The following is a 14,667-nucleotide window of genomic DNA, read 5'->3' as shown; positions in this document are numbered from 1 at the left end:
TTCCTTAGAGCAAAGATTTTCTTCCAAAGGCTAGGGAGCAGAGAAACATTCAGAGAAAAGGGTAGAAATGCTGACTTGCTGACATGTACATCAGTGGCAAATTTCGTAGGTAACAGTTGGGGTGGGGAGAGAAAGAAAACTTAGGGGACTTTGTCTTTCGTACTACACAGAGTTGACAATTGTCACAAATTCAGTTAACGCAAAACCAGCAATTCCACTAAGGGTAATAAAAGTAAAACCTGTAAGCTAGTAAAATATTGAACTCTATTCTTCAAGTAGCCTCTCAGTTGAAAAGAACTTCCTCTGAAAGGTGACCCTTTTAAGTTGCCTTCAATTATAATGATGAAAGTAATCCTGGAAAAAAAAAAGGAAAAAGTTAATAATAGGTAGCCACATAAAGCCAGGTATTTCTAAAGATTAAATTTAATTTTTCTCCTCTGAGGAATTATTATTATGAAATGAGACATTATTGTGTACATGCAATAATGTAACTGGCTGATAAATGAGTATTCCCCCTGGGATTTGATCTATGTTATAATTCAGGTAAGAATTTGTGACACAAATAGATAAGCTTTCATATTTAAAATATTTATCATTGTTCTCATTTATTTTTCTGATTTCATAAGAGCTGCTAGTTTTCAGATTTCATGGCAATGCCAGTTCTTTTCCCTGTAAAAGCTGACAAGGGCTACTGCTTGTAGTGTTTTTGTACTGTGCCGCATTTCCTAAGTTGGCTAAATTTCACTAAACAGTGTGGAATAGAGATGATTTAATTTATGCTTTTAAAAATTACAGGCTATAAAATGTTATTCTGAGCTCTTTACTCTACAGTTCTCAGTGTTTTAAAATACCCCTGGTGATATGTTGCTTTTACCATCCTGTATTATATATTTATAATAGCCCTCTTCGGGGTGCTGCAGGGGAGTGTTAGGGAGGTTTGGCAAAAGTGAGATGTTTCTAGGATGTAAAAACTGATTCCCTCATTCCCAAATTTTTATTTGTAAAATGCCACTTTTTAATGAGGGCCAATGGTGAAATATGAAGTGTTCCCTCTGGAACATTATGTATCATGAATAATTTGGTGCCCCCAAATCTATCTCTGTCAACATCAGGGTATTTGGATCATTAGCATCCCTGATCCTACAATCTGAAGTCTCAATATGTTCCCATTTTGAACACATCCTTAGACTGCTTTGCTAGTTGCTGCATGCAGTCTGATAAGCAGATCGTTGGCTTTCCAAGCTTGTTCTCTTAACTGTTTTTTTTTTTTTAATTAATACAATTAGTACTAAATGTTCATGTGCCTCTTTTTGTAGTTTTTACATATGGTTTTCAAGTACAGCTTTTTAGATGTAGCTGTTCATCTGATTATTTTGCTGGCCTCTTCACTAAGTTCACATGAATTTGGAGAATCATACAGGTTTTTGGTTATTATGGTTTGTCCTCACCATATTCTGTTCACAGATATTAACAGCTTGACCTTGAATAATACTTTTTTAATAATGAAATAGGAACAAAATAGGAATTGATACTCGTCATAAATAATGGTCTTGTCTTTAGAAGTAGGTGCCATACCTATCTTGCAGTTACAACTAATCTGAATAGATTACATATTCTATGTTAGTGATTCTGCTACTTAATATTTAACTTTCTGCAGGTTTTCCAGTTCATAATATCATCTGGTTATTGGTAACAGATGATGCTCATTTAAATCAAGTGTGATTCACCCTGTCTATGCATCATGTTTTGCAAGCAGTGAATATGAGAAAATATCGAAGTACAGATTGCCATTACTGTTCCTTTTTCATTAAATTTGATGACCAGTGTATCCAGGACATATGCCTTAGGAGTTTTTAATGTTGTCAAATGTAATGCTTTTATTTTATTTTAATTAGAGCTAATTGAACCTTTTAGATCAGACCATTAGGTCTCACCAGGACAGAAGGGTCTAGGAAAAACTCCATAGATGGGTAGTTACAGTCTCAGAAAAAATTTGACTTAAGTGATTTAATTCATATGAAGATAGACATGGGCCAGGGTGGAGTTCAGTTCTTCAGGGTATGATATTAACTATTACCTTAATCATTTATTGCCTATATTCCAGCAGCTACAGCAGTTGCAGAAACCTGCAGAGCATGAAACAGCTGGTCCCCAGAGTGAGGCAACCCTAATAATGTGTCAGGAACACAGCATTTCCCTTGGAAAAAGTACTGTGTGGTCATGCAATTTACTGTACCGTACATACAACAGGTCAAGAATAAGCTTCACAGACCACTTTTTTTTTCATATAATTTTATATATAAGGGTATATACATGTATCCTTAATTATTTATGAATTGTCATCCTGGAAATTTTCAAAGGAAAATAATCTGGAGATGGGGAGAACTGGTGGTATTTGGACACTTACACGGTCAACACCAAGCTTGGCAACTTGTAGAAGTGCTCTGTGAACTTCTGCCCTCAAGTTAATGAGAAACTTGTAGGTTATCTGTTTCTGTAAGTCCCAGCACTTGGGGATGGGGAGGAGATGTATACCTTGCTTTCGGAGATACAATGATGAAAGGGGAATGGTGAGGGACTGTAATCTTGGGTTTCATTGCAGGGTATGAAAAGGAGCACGTGGTAGTGGACACTTGTACTTCAGCCTGTTTTGTTTTCCACCCTCAACTTCATTCTTCCTTCACTATCCCTTTTAGCCTGTTTTCCCTCTGCCCTAAATCCTTAACGGTTTTAATTCTATTTTACTTCCATTCTGCCTATTAAAGCAATCTTGTGTAGCCCTTTAGAAAGGGCTGTGCACTGTTGCTGTTTCATAGAGCATTAACTACATTTGCTGTGGCACAGTTGAAAAGCGTGGGCAGAACATCAGGTTATGTGGTGGCACACAGCAGTTGCATTTTTAACTGCCTTGATCTGATTGTGCATAAAGTTGTTCCCCCACCTTGATCAGCTCTCACTGGAGAGTGTCTGAAATTTGTGTGTAGTTACAGCTGAAAATTCAGTGGTTTTGCAAGAGCTGCAAAGATAGACTGCCTTTCTGAAGTGATTCTAATTGTATACATAGAAAAAATTAACTAGTGTTTCAGCAGCGACATGGCAGCAGAATTGCAGGGAAAGTAACTGCTTACGTTGATAGCTGTGCAAATACATTAATACCTTAGATCATTTGCACTGTTACATGATGCAGTCAGCTTGCATTTTAAATATTCTTACGTGTTTAGCTTTATATACATAGAAGCTATTTCAAAGAAGTGCTGTCTATGGCAAATAAAGTTAAAACATGCTGCTTTTAGATGCAGAAAGTGTCCTGCCTGGCTTGATATTTAATTAGTGTGGAGCAAAATACTCCATGTGGTGCTGGTTCAGCAGCATCTCTCTGCACACATTTAGCAAATATTTAAAGGCCACATTTTGTGTAATTGGTTCAGCCTTTGAAAATTATTAACTTCTTTGTGTTAAAGGATGTACACAGCAATGAAAGATTTTATCTTGACAGTCTCATGCTTTTGTCTTCTACCAGCAAGGATGTATTTGTGGATCATTCATTTTATTTCCTCAAAGGGTAGTGCACTAAATGCTTTGTAATCACTTCAGTACTGATGAGGTATGGGAAAGCATTTAATTTCCATGGCTTTGTAAAGATGGATTATAGAGGAGCTGTGGCAGACAATATTTTGTTAGCTAGGGAAATAAATGGAACTTTTCAGATCAGGTTACTTGAAAGTATGTGTTTCTATTAAACTTGAGTCTTTTTATGTGTTGTGAATTCTGGCAGAGGTAATACATGCTTTCTGGACTATCCAGCTAATCTGCAAATAGGGCTGAGCAAAACACAGAGTGAATGTTATTGACAGCCATTCTCTATTATCACTTTGTAATCTTTTTTTGTTAATTAGCTTCCTTCCTTTAATTTGTTAGCATATCATGGTTGCTTACGTTAATGGCAAAGTTGAATAGGCATTGTTAATACCTAATTGCAGCCAAAGATGTATGACTTGTAAATGGTAAGTTCTTTCAAGCATTTATAAACAAAATTTGGAGTCTTGATCTGACTCTTCTACAGTTTCTGCTGTAAATGGATGCTCTATGTGTTCTTCAGCTGAGGAAATTAGCTCCCTGCTTCTGCTTTGTATATCTGTGCAGTAACCCAACTAAAAAGTATCAAGAGCCAGTTTATAAGGAAAAAACAATAAATGTATTTTGCTGTGGGATCCAAATGGAGAAGTACTTTTTCAGAAAGCAGACCAACAATATCTGGAAAACTTTTCACCGCCATTTAACACAACTCTTGTGTTTTTGAGATGACAATCAATGAGGCGTAAAAACATGCTTGTTAGAAATACTAATTCTGTGTAATAATTATATTGATAGCTTTAGTAACAAAAAAGTTTTGTATGAAATGATTAATGCTTTTATCTCCATTTTTCTCTGTTCTAGGCTTAAAAGAATCATAAGCGATTGGATTACAACTCTGACAGTTTGGAGCGCAAGTGATGTTAAAACAGTTTGAATGTATTGGAGCATGGCTACTTCTTAAAATGCAGAAACTTAAGGGAATTGCAGCTTATCAAACCCTACTGAATATCTGAATTTTTCTAGACCTCCTGCATTTAACTCTGTCCTTAAATATCCATGATTAAGATCTCATGCAACCATTGTATATTTTGGAGTCTATTCTCCAGCAGAGAACTGTGCATTTAAAAAGCAGAAATGACTGTGTTTTCTTTTGGAACTTACTAAAGTTGAACATATTGAAAGATCATGACCAGCTTGAAGCGGTCCCAGACCGAAAGGGCTGTTGCCACTGGGGTATCAGTCGGGACAGATGGCACCTCAAAAGTCCACTCGGATGACTTTTATATGAGGCGCTTCAGGTCACAGAATGGCAGCTTAGGTTCTGCAGTCATGGCGCCAGTTGGACCTCCTCGCAGTGAAACTCCCCATCATGTTACCTCTACCCCTGGAGTCCCTAAAATGGGGGTCAGGGCAAGGATTGCTGATTGGCCCCCGAGGAAGGAGAATATCAAGGAAACAACCAGATCTAGTCAAGATATTGATGCATCGAGTTGCCTTGACAGCATGTCTTCTAAAAGCAGTCCTGGGAGTCAGGGAAGCTCTGTTAACCTGAATGCTAGTGATTCTGTCATGTTAAAGAGCATCCAGAGCACACTTAAAACCAAGACCAGACAATCTGAGAATCTAGACTCCAGGTTTCTTACACCTGATGGCTATCCCAGTTCCCCAAGGAAAGCTCTTCGCAGAATAAGACAGCGCAGCAACAGTGACATTACCATAAGTGAGCTTGATGTGGATAGTTTTGATGAATGTATTTCACCCACTTTTAAATCTGGACCATCTCTGCACAGGGAGTATGGCAGCACATCTTCCATAGATAAGCAGGGAACTTCAGGGGAAAGTTTCTTTGACTTACTGAAGGGCTATAAAGATGAAAAGTCTGATCAGAGAAGCCCAGCCCCAAGTAAGCTCAGTGAACTCCTGATTGCCAGTGGAAGCAAGGGCTCAGGGTTCTCTCTAGATGTGATAGATGGACCTATTACTCAAAGGGAAAACCTGCGACTCTTTAAGGAAAGGGAAAAGCCACTCAAAAGACGCTCAAAATCAGAGACGGGAGATTCGTCCATTTTTCGTAAGCTGCGCAATGCCAAAGGTGAAGGGGAGCTTGGGAAGTCTTCAGATCTTGAAGATAACAGGTCAGAAGATAGCGTCAAGCCTTGGACTTGTCCAAAGTGTTTTGCTCATTATGATGTGCAGAGTATTTTATTCGATTTAAATGAAGCTGCAATCAACAGGCATAATGTCATAAAAAGACGGAACACAACCACAGGTGCATCTGCTGCTGCAGTAGCATCACTTGTCTCTGGACCCTTGTCCCACTCTGCAAGTTTCAATTCTCCAATGGGCAGCACTGAAGACCTGAATTCAAAAGGAAGTCTCAATATGGACCAGGGGGATGATAAAAGCAATGAGCTGGTGATGAGTTGTCCTTATTTTCGTAATGAGATTGGTGGGGAAGGGGAGAGGAAGATCAGCCTTTCCAAATCTAATTCGGGTTCCTTCAGTGGATGTGAAAGTGCCTCCTTTGAGTCGACTCTGAGTTCTCATTGCACGAATGCTGGAGTAGCAGTTTTGGAAGTTCCCAAGGAGAATCTGATCTTACATCTAGACAGAGTGAAAAGATACATTGTTGAGCACGTTGACCTTGGTGCATACTATTACCGAAAATTCTTTTATCAGAAAGGTAGGTAAATTTTATTTATCCTTGTGTTTTATTCACAGAGATTAAAAAAGAAAACCCTAAAATGCGAGAGCTTTCTTCCTTCCCCGTGAAGATTTGATGTACTGAGACTTCAGTGGTCACTGGCAAAGTTAGCATTTGCAGTAGTCTTTGGACATTTTCATATTTCAATCATCCATTTCAAAACGCGTGTATATTTATTTTAAGTCAGTAATATATAAAGATAAAAATATGTTTTCCTCACTATTTTCATTATAGCCATTGTTCTAGACAGGAAACTCTTATTTGTCATATTTTGTAGAAGGAAATTCTCTCTCTCTGTATACACGTGTGTTTTGCAATGGCAGTAACGTATCTGAAAAAACAGTACAGTTCTCTTAATACATGGTTCCACTGAAATGAAGGATTATTGTTTCCATTGGAGGTGTGCAGGAAAAAAATCAGATCAAAGCTTTTTGACCTACAGAAACAGGGAAAGCCCAAATATTACCCAGATATCCCCCCTCACCAAAATGATGCTGGCGCCGTGAGATGCAGATTTCACTGCCTGTTCTCCCTGATTCTGAAAATGATCAAAAAGGAGTGCAGAATAAAGCCTTTTAAAGTTTGAGAGTTCTGTCTGCAGGACTGTGTTCTTTTCTGTGGTGTCTCCTGATGGATAAAATTAGTCTAATGACTAATCTGAAGAGTGCTTGTTCCTTAGCTACCAATTACCAGGTTTGGGTTTCATCTCTTTAGTGAAAGCAGCTCAAAAGAGCTTGTTTCCTGCAGATTAAAGCAATAGGGATGTTTGGTTATAATAAGTGGATGGTCAGTTTAAAAACATCTTCAATTTGCTAACTCTTAGAGCTAGTTGTCTCATCCCCTATTTTGCCCTTACTTCAAAGTATGTCCATCTTTTGCCTCTTCTTCCCTTCATGGTACCTTGATTTGGTGGCTCTTGTCACACTTCCTATAGTCTCCTCTTTCTGCAGTCTTTCTGTGGCTGATAGGTAGCCTTTGCTGCATGGTTTTTGAGTGCTAATCTGCATTCTTTGGAGACAGAGGAGTGAGGAAAAATGCTGGTTTCCTGAGAACAGCTAATCCGTATGTGGAATGTAGGATGAGGTGTTTGGGGAGAGCCTGAGATTAGAGAGCTTTGCCTGTGATTACCTTCCTATCTGTCTCCCTTCAGAACAGTTTGATTCCTTACCACTCTGAGTTTTGCAATCAGCAGCTAAAGGTGCAGTTTCATGTTATAGCCGGCCTGATTTAACAGCATTTCAGCACAAAAGGAGAAGACTATTCCATCCCCCTTCCTTGTGCAAATTCCTTTGTTTTCTGAAAACTTGGTAAGCCCATTCAGTTACTAACCAAGTAGAAATCTTTCCATCACAATAAATTTGTTGTCTATTGCTGGATTATTTCTCTTTAGTTTTAGTGAGTCAAATCAACTTTCCTTGCAGTCAGAGAAGTGCACTTACCTACTGCCTGATAAGAAGTGAGAGTGAACAGTGGAAGAAAGGGGTGGGATTTTAGCCCTTAAGCAGCAGCAATGTATTAGTTTGGTTTATCCTTAAGGGAAATCACACCTTCATGCTACTACAATGCCAGTCACCATTTTATCTCCATTTCTTTCTAGTTGCAGTTAAGATGAATTAGATAAAACTGACATAACCTAGTCCTAAGGGTACTGTTGAGGGGCAGTTGGGTATAAAGATGTCAGTGTATGTATGGAGTAGATTGGGTTGAGAGAGAAAGCTGTGATTTTTCTTTCCCTCCCTAATCCAGCCCTAAAACTGTATTTCAGATTCACTGTGCTCATGTTCAGTCCAGCAGGCCCAAGCCAGGGGCATAGGTTCTGCCAGAGATTTTTCTGTCTGAAAAGCAGTGTACTTCAGAAGCCTCATCAGATATGCCCAAAACCCACAGTTCTACAAGAACCAAACACATTGACCACCCAGTGCACCGTCTTTCCTCAAGCAAACTTCAGACTAATCTGAAACAGATGGTGTAGTGATAAAACTTGAAACGATGTAATAGGAAAGAAAAAAGAAATAATCAAGGAAGTCAGTTGTAATTCAGAGTTTTTATAGCATGAAGCAAGTAATGATGCAGAAACCTGCTAGTTTGAAGAGGAGGTTGGATCTTGATGACATGAATGGAATATTAGTGGCAAAAGACAAGTTTCGGTGGTACTAGTCAAGTCAACAGGCCTTGGGTAGTTTTGGAGTCTTAATATGAAGCAAAGGATTCTGATTCAGCAATGACAACTTTTAAACATCTTAAGCCAGAAAAATGTCACAGAATTGGAGAACTACTGGAGTGCTCCTAGAGCTTGAAAAGAATAAAAAGCGATGACCCAGAGAACTGTAATCTGTTAGATTTTCATTCCAACTTGAAATAACCAAGGTGATAATTTGGGACTATGTCAACAAAGAGCTGTCAGTTAGAACTCATTAATGATGTCAGTAAGCATGATTCAATGAAAAGTAGGTCTTGTAACAAAAAATCTCTGTCCTGTTACGCTTTTTTGTCTTAAAAAAATCCATTGCATTGATATAATCCATTTTAATTTCTGCAAGGTAATTTGGTGTGATGCTGATGGTGACTTGACTGAAATCTTTAATTATATGGATGTAGTAACTTCTTCACCAGTATTGTTATGTGGATAATGGCTGCATCTCGAACTTTAGCAGTGTATTGGGGAGCTGGAGTATTACTAACGTGGTCCAACTTAATTGGAATATCTTTAGTGTAAAATATTTGCATATGACATTTATGGATGACTCTCGTAGGTTCATTGATGCGTGCAAGTGGATGAGCGTTTTTACGTAAAGGAAATACCAAGGTGAAATCAACATATTAGTTGACCCTTTGCAGAGCAGTGGTAAAACTGTTGCTAAATAATGTTCTGGCCTGGTGTCCAGACTTCTAAATGTGAAAATACTGGTAGAGACAGTTTAGTGGAGGTTAGAAAAATGGTACAGATATTGGCAAAAGAACATCATAATGTTAATTCCCAAGGCTGGTTTCAGCTCCTCTACTTTATATCTGAGCTAATGGTGCAGGCTGCCTGTGTACTCAGAGAGAAATAAACCTTGCAGGCCGATACACCTTGCTTTCCTCAGTTCACCATAGGGGGATCATACACGACTAACTCAAATGGAGACGTTAATACTTACAGGAGATGAATACTACTTTTATATTGCAAAAGGTGTATTTGCAAGGTGACTATTTAAAGGTGTATTTTGAAATATGTATTTCATAGGGGGACTTGAAATTGGAATGTTTAAGACTTTTATAAGCACATAAACTTATGATATGTGGTAATACTAGTGCTAAAAAAAATCCCACCCCAAAATGGGGAAGCCAGCACAAGAACAAATCTGTGAAAGCTGCAGAAATTTGACCTTGAAGTAAGATTAAGTTTTGACCAAGAAGGACAACTAGGCATGGGAGGAACTTGCTAAAGGAAGACATTTGTTGTTTGAGTTTTACATGACAGTAAAGGGAGGGAACAAAAGATTTCAAGAAGCTACCTGTCAGTTGTTTTGGGCCTTTCTGGACTATTTTGCCTTTTAGAACATTCTGATTTTTTTTTTTTTTTTTTGTCCTATGCCTAAGGTGAGTATAAAACCTTACAACTAGTCTTCTAAGCAAATGCACCTTAAGAGAACTCATGAGCTGCAGTTTGAGACAACGTATTTTTTGATAGAAAGGAGGAAATCTTCCATACCTTCTTATGGAAATATAAGAAGTACCTTTTTGTGTGAGAAAGTGAGATTCTTACTTAAATACATAACTTTCTACACCTCACAGTTCATTTCATACTATTGACTGCAATGCTTCAGTTTATTTAAAACAAAAAAGAGAAAGAGAAGCAAAATCCTTGAACTTGCTATTTCTGAGCGTAAAATCATGGTTCCCAGAGAAGAAAAGAGTTGTCTTAGGTCAACCCAAAACTTCTAGTCGTATCTTCTGGCAAAGTCCAACAGCAGATACTGGAGGAAGGAGTAGGAATAGATAAAGGCATAGCAATATTTTCCAGGCAAACTTAACCAGCCATCTGGAGATGTGTAGATAATGGACTACTTAACCTGGTGATAGTGTAATTTGTATTTAGTAGTCTTTGGACTTTTCCTATGGGCATTTATCCAGTCATCTGTTATCCCGAATAAACTTTCAGCATTCAGAGTACTCCTGCAGCAGCAAGGAGTTCTGCAGCTTGACTACACAAAGAGCCAATTTTTGCTGTCTTCGTCTCCTGGCTTCCAGAATGAAAACTGGGGTCATCAGATCAATCGTCTCACTGCTAGGGGTGAAAGTTTGGTTTTCTCCCCTTTCCTTGCTGTGTGTTATTTTTAAAGCCTCAACCATATTATTCCCCTCAATTATGTTTTGTTGCCCTTCTCTGAACCTTTTCCAGTTGCGAACAGGGCATAGTATTCAAGACACAAGCAACCCGCAGACTTACATAGCACTCTAATGTTTTGTTTTCTATTTAAAAATTCTGAATGTCTGGCCATAACTTATAACCAAGATTTCAGTTCTTTTCCCATACATGGGTAAAAGATTTGTGTGTGTATTCTGGATGAAGCTGTCTAAATGTTCATTTAGGTAACAGGTTAATCATTAGCAATAACTATTCTATGATAAAGTATTTTTCAAGGAGAGCCATGCTTATTAGCCTGTCTATAGCTTGATTATAGAATCATAGAATAGTTAGGGTTGGAAAGGACCTAAAGATCATCTAGTTGCAACCCCCCTGCCATGGGCAGGGACACCTCACACTAGGCTGTGCCACCCAAGGCTCTGCCCAGTGTGGCGTTGAACAGTGCCAGAGGTGCAGCATTTACCACTTCTTTGAGCAGCCTGTGCTAGTGCCTCGTCACCCTCACAGTAAAGAACTTATTCCTTGTATCATCCTTATATCAGTTTAAGTGCTGCTCAGAAGGGAGAGCACATCACTCCAAAGGAGCTGTCTGTTCTCTCTGTCCCCCCACTAGTGTCTGGGAATTACGATGTCATGGGAAGAACCAAGAGCATCCATTTAGCTGCAGTAATCGTCAGGCAGTAGTCGCTGACATTGTTACTGTTTAGGATAAGTTTGAGTTACTGGCTTAGAATGAAAGACTTGACTGAGAAGTAAATGGTTTCCTGAAGTGGTTTTAGAACGAATGAGCTCTTGGTCAGCTTTCCTTTAACTGCTGGAAGCCAGTTAAAATCCCCCTTCATTCTAAGGGTTTAAATTGCTGCATATTCTGTCCCCAAATCTGTAGCTTTCAGGTGTGTGACTAGACTTCCAGAAATTTACAGTTAACAGTCTGGCCATGAGCAACAGTCTGAAGACATTGTGGGACTGATGTCTAATAATGCTGCCCTCTTGTTTCCAGAGAACAGCTGGGAAGAATTTCCCAGTACTGTAAATGCTGTGGTAGGGTAAGAGGAAAATGATTGATGCTAAGTTTCATTCTGAAGCAGAACAATTCAAACTTTCACTTCCAGTCTTATTACACAAAATACATCAATTGAGCATAATATCCAAAGGTAAATATGATAAAAGCACAGAAGCAGCTTCTCACTCAAAATCAAGTGCTTTTATTTGGATTCCCTTTTCAAAGGAAACTTGTAAATATCTGCCAGGAAAATGAGTATTTACACTTATATTTTCCACTGCAAGTGCCTTTTGCATTTTATGATAATATTTAACTATTTTATAAAATACGTATAGTCTCTTATAATGACCAGGTATAAGCAATTAATTATTTCTTTTTGGCATGGATTTCTACTTTAATTTATGGCTGTTGCTAGTTGTCTCCTGAATGTCTTTTAATTAAATAATTTTCAACAGTGTTTTATATATTAAATAATGTAAAGCTTGAGAAGGGTTGATTTCAATGAAGTTCTGTGTAGGGTGGAAGAAAAAGCTGTGTTCTACGCTATTCGTGTTTGGCATAAAATTCTAGAAGTATAGTTGTGCAGTAGCCCTGGCTTTTGCAATGAAACTCCTAATTAACTACCTTTGGCTTGAATAGTAAGCTTTGTGCCCTTAAATTCTGCTACTGCTTTTTCTGCTACAGGAAAGAGAAAAATGTTTGGATGCAAGGAAATCCAGGGTGTAGTGGTAAAAAAGGTGGAGCTAGAAGAACTTACATACCTCAGGGAAATGTAGTCAGGCATGGGGCAGTATACACTGTAGCCTGAATACTGAGGTGGGATAGATGAGGACAAAGAGAATACAGATGGAGCTAAAGAATGAAAGTGTAAGTAGTAAATATGAATAGAGGAGAGAGCAATGTGGATAGAAGACTGGGGGGGGGGTGGGGGGTGCGGGGAGGGTTGGTTCGTAAGAGAGCAAGGACAAATGCCTGGTATGGAAAGAAAGATGATAAAAGACTTTTCTGATTAGCAGAGAAGTGTCAAATTCCACACCTGTTTATGCATTTTTCCAAATGAATAGGAGCTAGACAAAAAGCTTAATCAAAAGGGAGAGAAGTGTGTATTTTCGTGCAGCTTCAAATGTTCCTCTTACCAGCCTTCCTAAATGTGTTTTCAAGATGTAGAATAATTTCTCCTGAGAAACTCTGAATTTCAGGCTACATTGGTTACAAGATATACAAATTTTATCATCTGTGCAGCTGTCAGTACAGAAAACTACTGTGATTTTAAGACATTTCCAGTATGTATTGCCAACATACCTTTTTTTCCTTAAAATTTTCTATTATATAAGCAAAGGTATGAATGTTTTTAAGTCACTTAGCTGTTTAGTGTGGGGATGGCCAAGCTGTCTCAGGTTTTGGAAGCTGCAACATGCTGATAGAAAACTGATGTCACATTCTCAATGACTGTGCTTCTGCACTGACCATAAATTGCCATAAATGAACCTGTTACTCGATAGAGGCAGAATTAAAACTAGGCTGCTAATAAGGCGGTTTGGGATTTTAACAACAGAAGATCTCTGTGACATTTACAGGGCTTGTATCAGTGGAGTAGTATGAAGATTTAATTAGGCTTATATGGATGGTCTAATTTATTCATAATTTCCCCACTCATGACTAATTCAGTCACCCAAAACTTATGCCAATATTTACAGAATAATTCCACAAGATATTAAAAGAATTTTGAATCTTAATTACCTCTGCACAGAGTCTTGGCTTTTGATGACTTGCAGCGGAATTTGATAGAAAGCAAGATTCATAATGCTGTGAGCATGTTTCTTTTATGTCTTGCGTGCTCTGAAATCTTAAATTGAAAACATTGAGGAAAGGGTAATGAAATACCAGATACTGGGGAATAGAATAGGGCCTCCAAGTGCTTAAAAGGGTTGGACAGCTATGTTAAGAGATTTAATTTTGGGGCACAAGTAAGTTCATAAGGAGAGGGCATCTACTTGAAAGGCATTTAATGTGTTGGAGGAAAGTATAGTAAGAACTATAGTGGCAAGTATAACTTTAAAAAGATAAATAGAGGCACTCAAATGTTTACCACCACAAGTGATTCATTCATTGCAGAAGTGACTGCCTTTCACTTTGGATAGAGTGTATTTCAAGATCTGGTTTTATTATCTTTAAAGATTCATTTCCTATTGGTGATACCAAAATATTTTGCGTTTTATCTCTATAGTACAGTAGTTCATATTAGACTGCTCTTAATGCTGTTGGTGTTAAGAATGACAAGTAATCTGATATAGTAGTTCAGGAAGGATGGGTACGTTTCCTTTCAGGACAGTGTTGTGGTTTTTTTCACTGAATTTCACATTTCTTTGAATTGTTGAATTTTCAGATAGCTCTAACTTTTATTTTTATGCATGACTAAATTCATTCATACATGCAGATATGCAGCATATGGGACGTGGTGACCTAGGACTTGTTTTTCTTGTACAATGCTTGACTTCTATTTTTTTGTCAGTTTCTCTTATATTTTCTGTTCAGGCATTGTATGCTAAATTCAGTTGTCATTTGAGATACGAACAGCTTTATATATTGATGCCTTCATGGTGATGTACCTCTGTAATGAGTCAAGATAACTCATTATGCTCAGCAGGCTCAATAGAAGAGCCTTCAACACCAATTTCTTAAAGTCTTGAGCTTTAATTTTTGTAAATGCATTTTTCTAAATATTTTTAATGCAAAGCTGAGCTTTAACATGTATCTCCGTGTATCTCACATACTCTGCTGTTCAGCTACTGAACAATTTCTCTGGCTCTATATTCTCTCTGCTACCATCCCAACTAGGCTACTGTTAGACTCTACTCTTAATACTTTAACACTTGGAGTTCTTCAGCATTTCACTTTTAAATATTTCTGTGAGTCACTTTGTTTCTCACACTTCATTCTAATGTCCTGTGGTACTGTGCTTTGATTGATTTATTTATTTATTTTTACTATAAACAAGTCTTTAACTTCTTTTTCAGCTTCATCACTTTTCCC

The 14,667-nt window shown here is 38.0% G+C and overlaps 1 protein-coding gene across 3 annotated transcripts in view; it reads left to right on the top strand.

The window, feature by feature from the left end:
* SIPA1L1 (signal induced proliferation associated 1 like 1) overlaps nucleotides 1-14,667 on the top strand; it is a 214,769-nt gene that overhangs the window by 132,144 nt on the left and 67,958 nt on the right. For all 3 annotated transcript variants that reach the window (XM_062630841.1, XM_062630842.1, XM_062630840.1), the window contains exon 3: nucleotides 4,438-6,259. In XM_062630841.1, coding sequence (XP_062486825.1) covers nucleotides 4,762-6,259 — 1,498 coding nt within the window. In that variant the 5' untranslated portion in view covers nucleotides 4,438-4,761. The remainder of the gene's footprint in view (nucleotides 1-4,437; nucleotides 6,260-14,667) is intronic.

The sequence above is a fragment of the Pezoporus occidentalis genome, unplaced genomic scaffold (assembly GCF_034315485.1).
Source record: "Pezoporus occidentalis ecotype Australia unplaced genomic scaffold, CSIRO_AGI_Poc_V1 ctg36, whole genome shotgun sequence".
Lineage (NCBI taxonomy): Eukaryota > Metazoa > Chordata > Aves > Psittaciformes > Psittacidae > Pezoporus > Pezoporus occidentalis.
The sequence above is the reverse complement of the archived record's forward strand: the minus strand, read 5'-3'. Positions and strand labels throughout refer to the sequence as shown.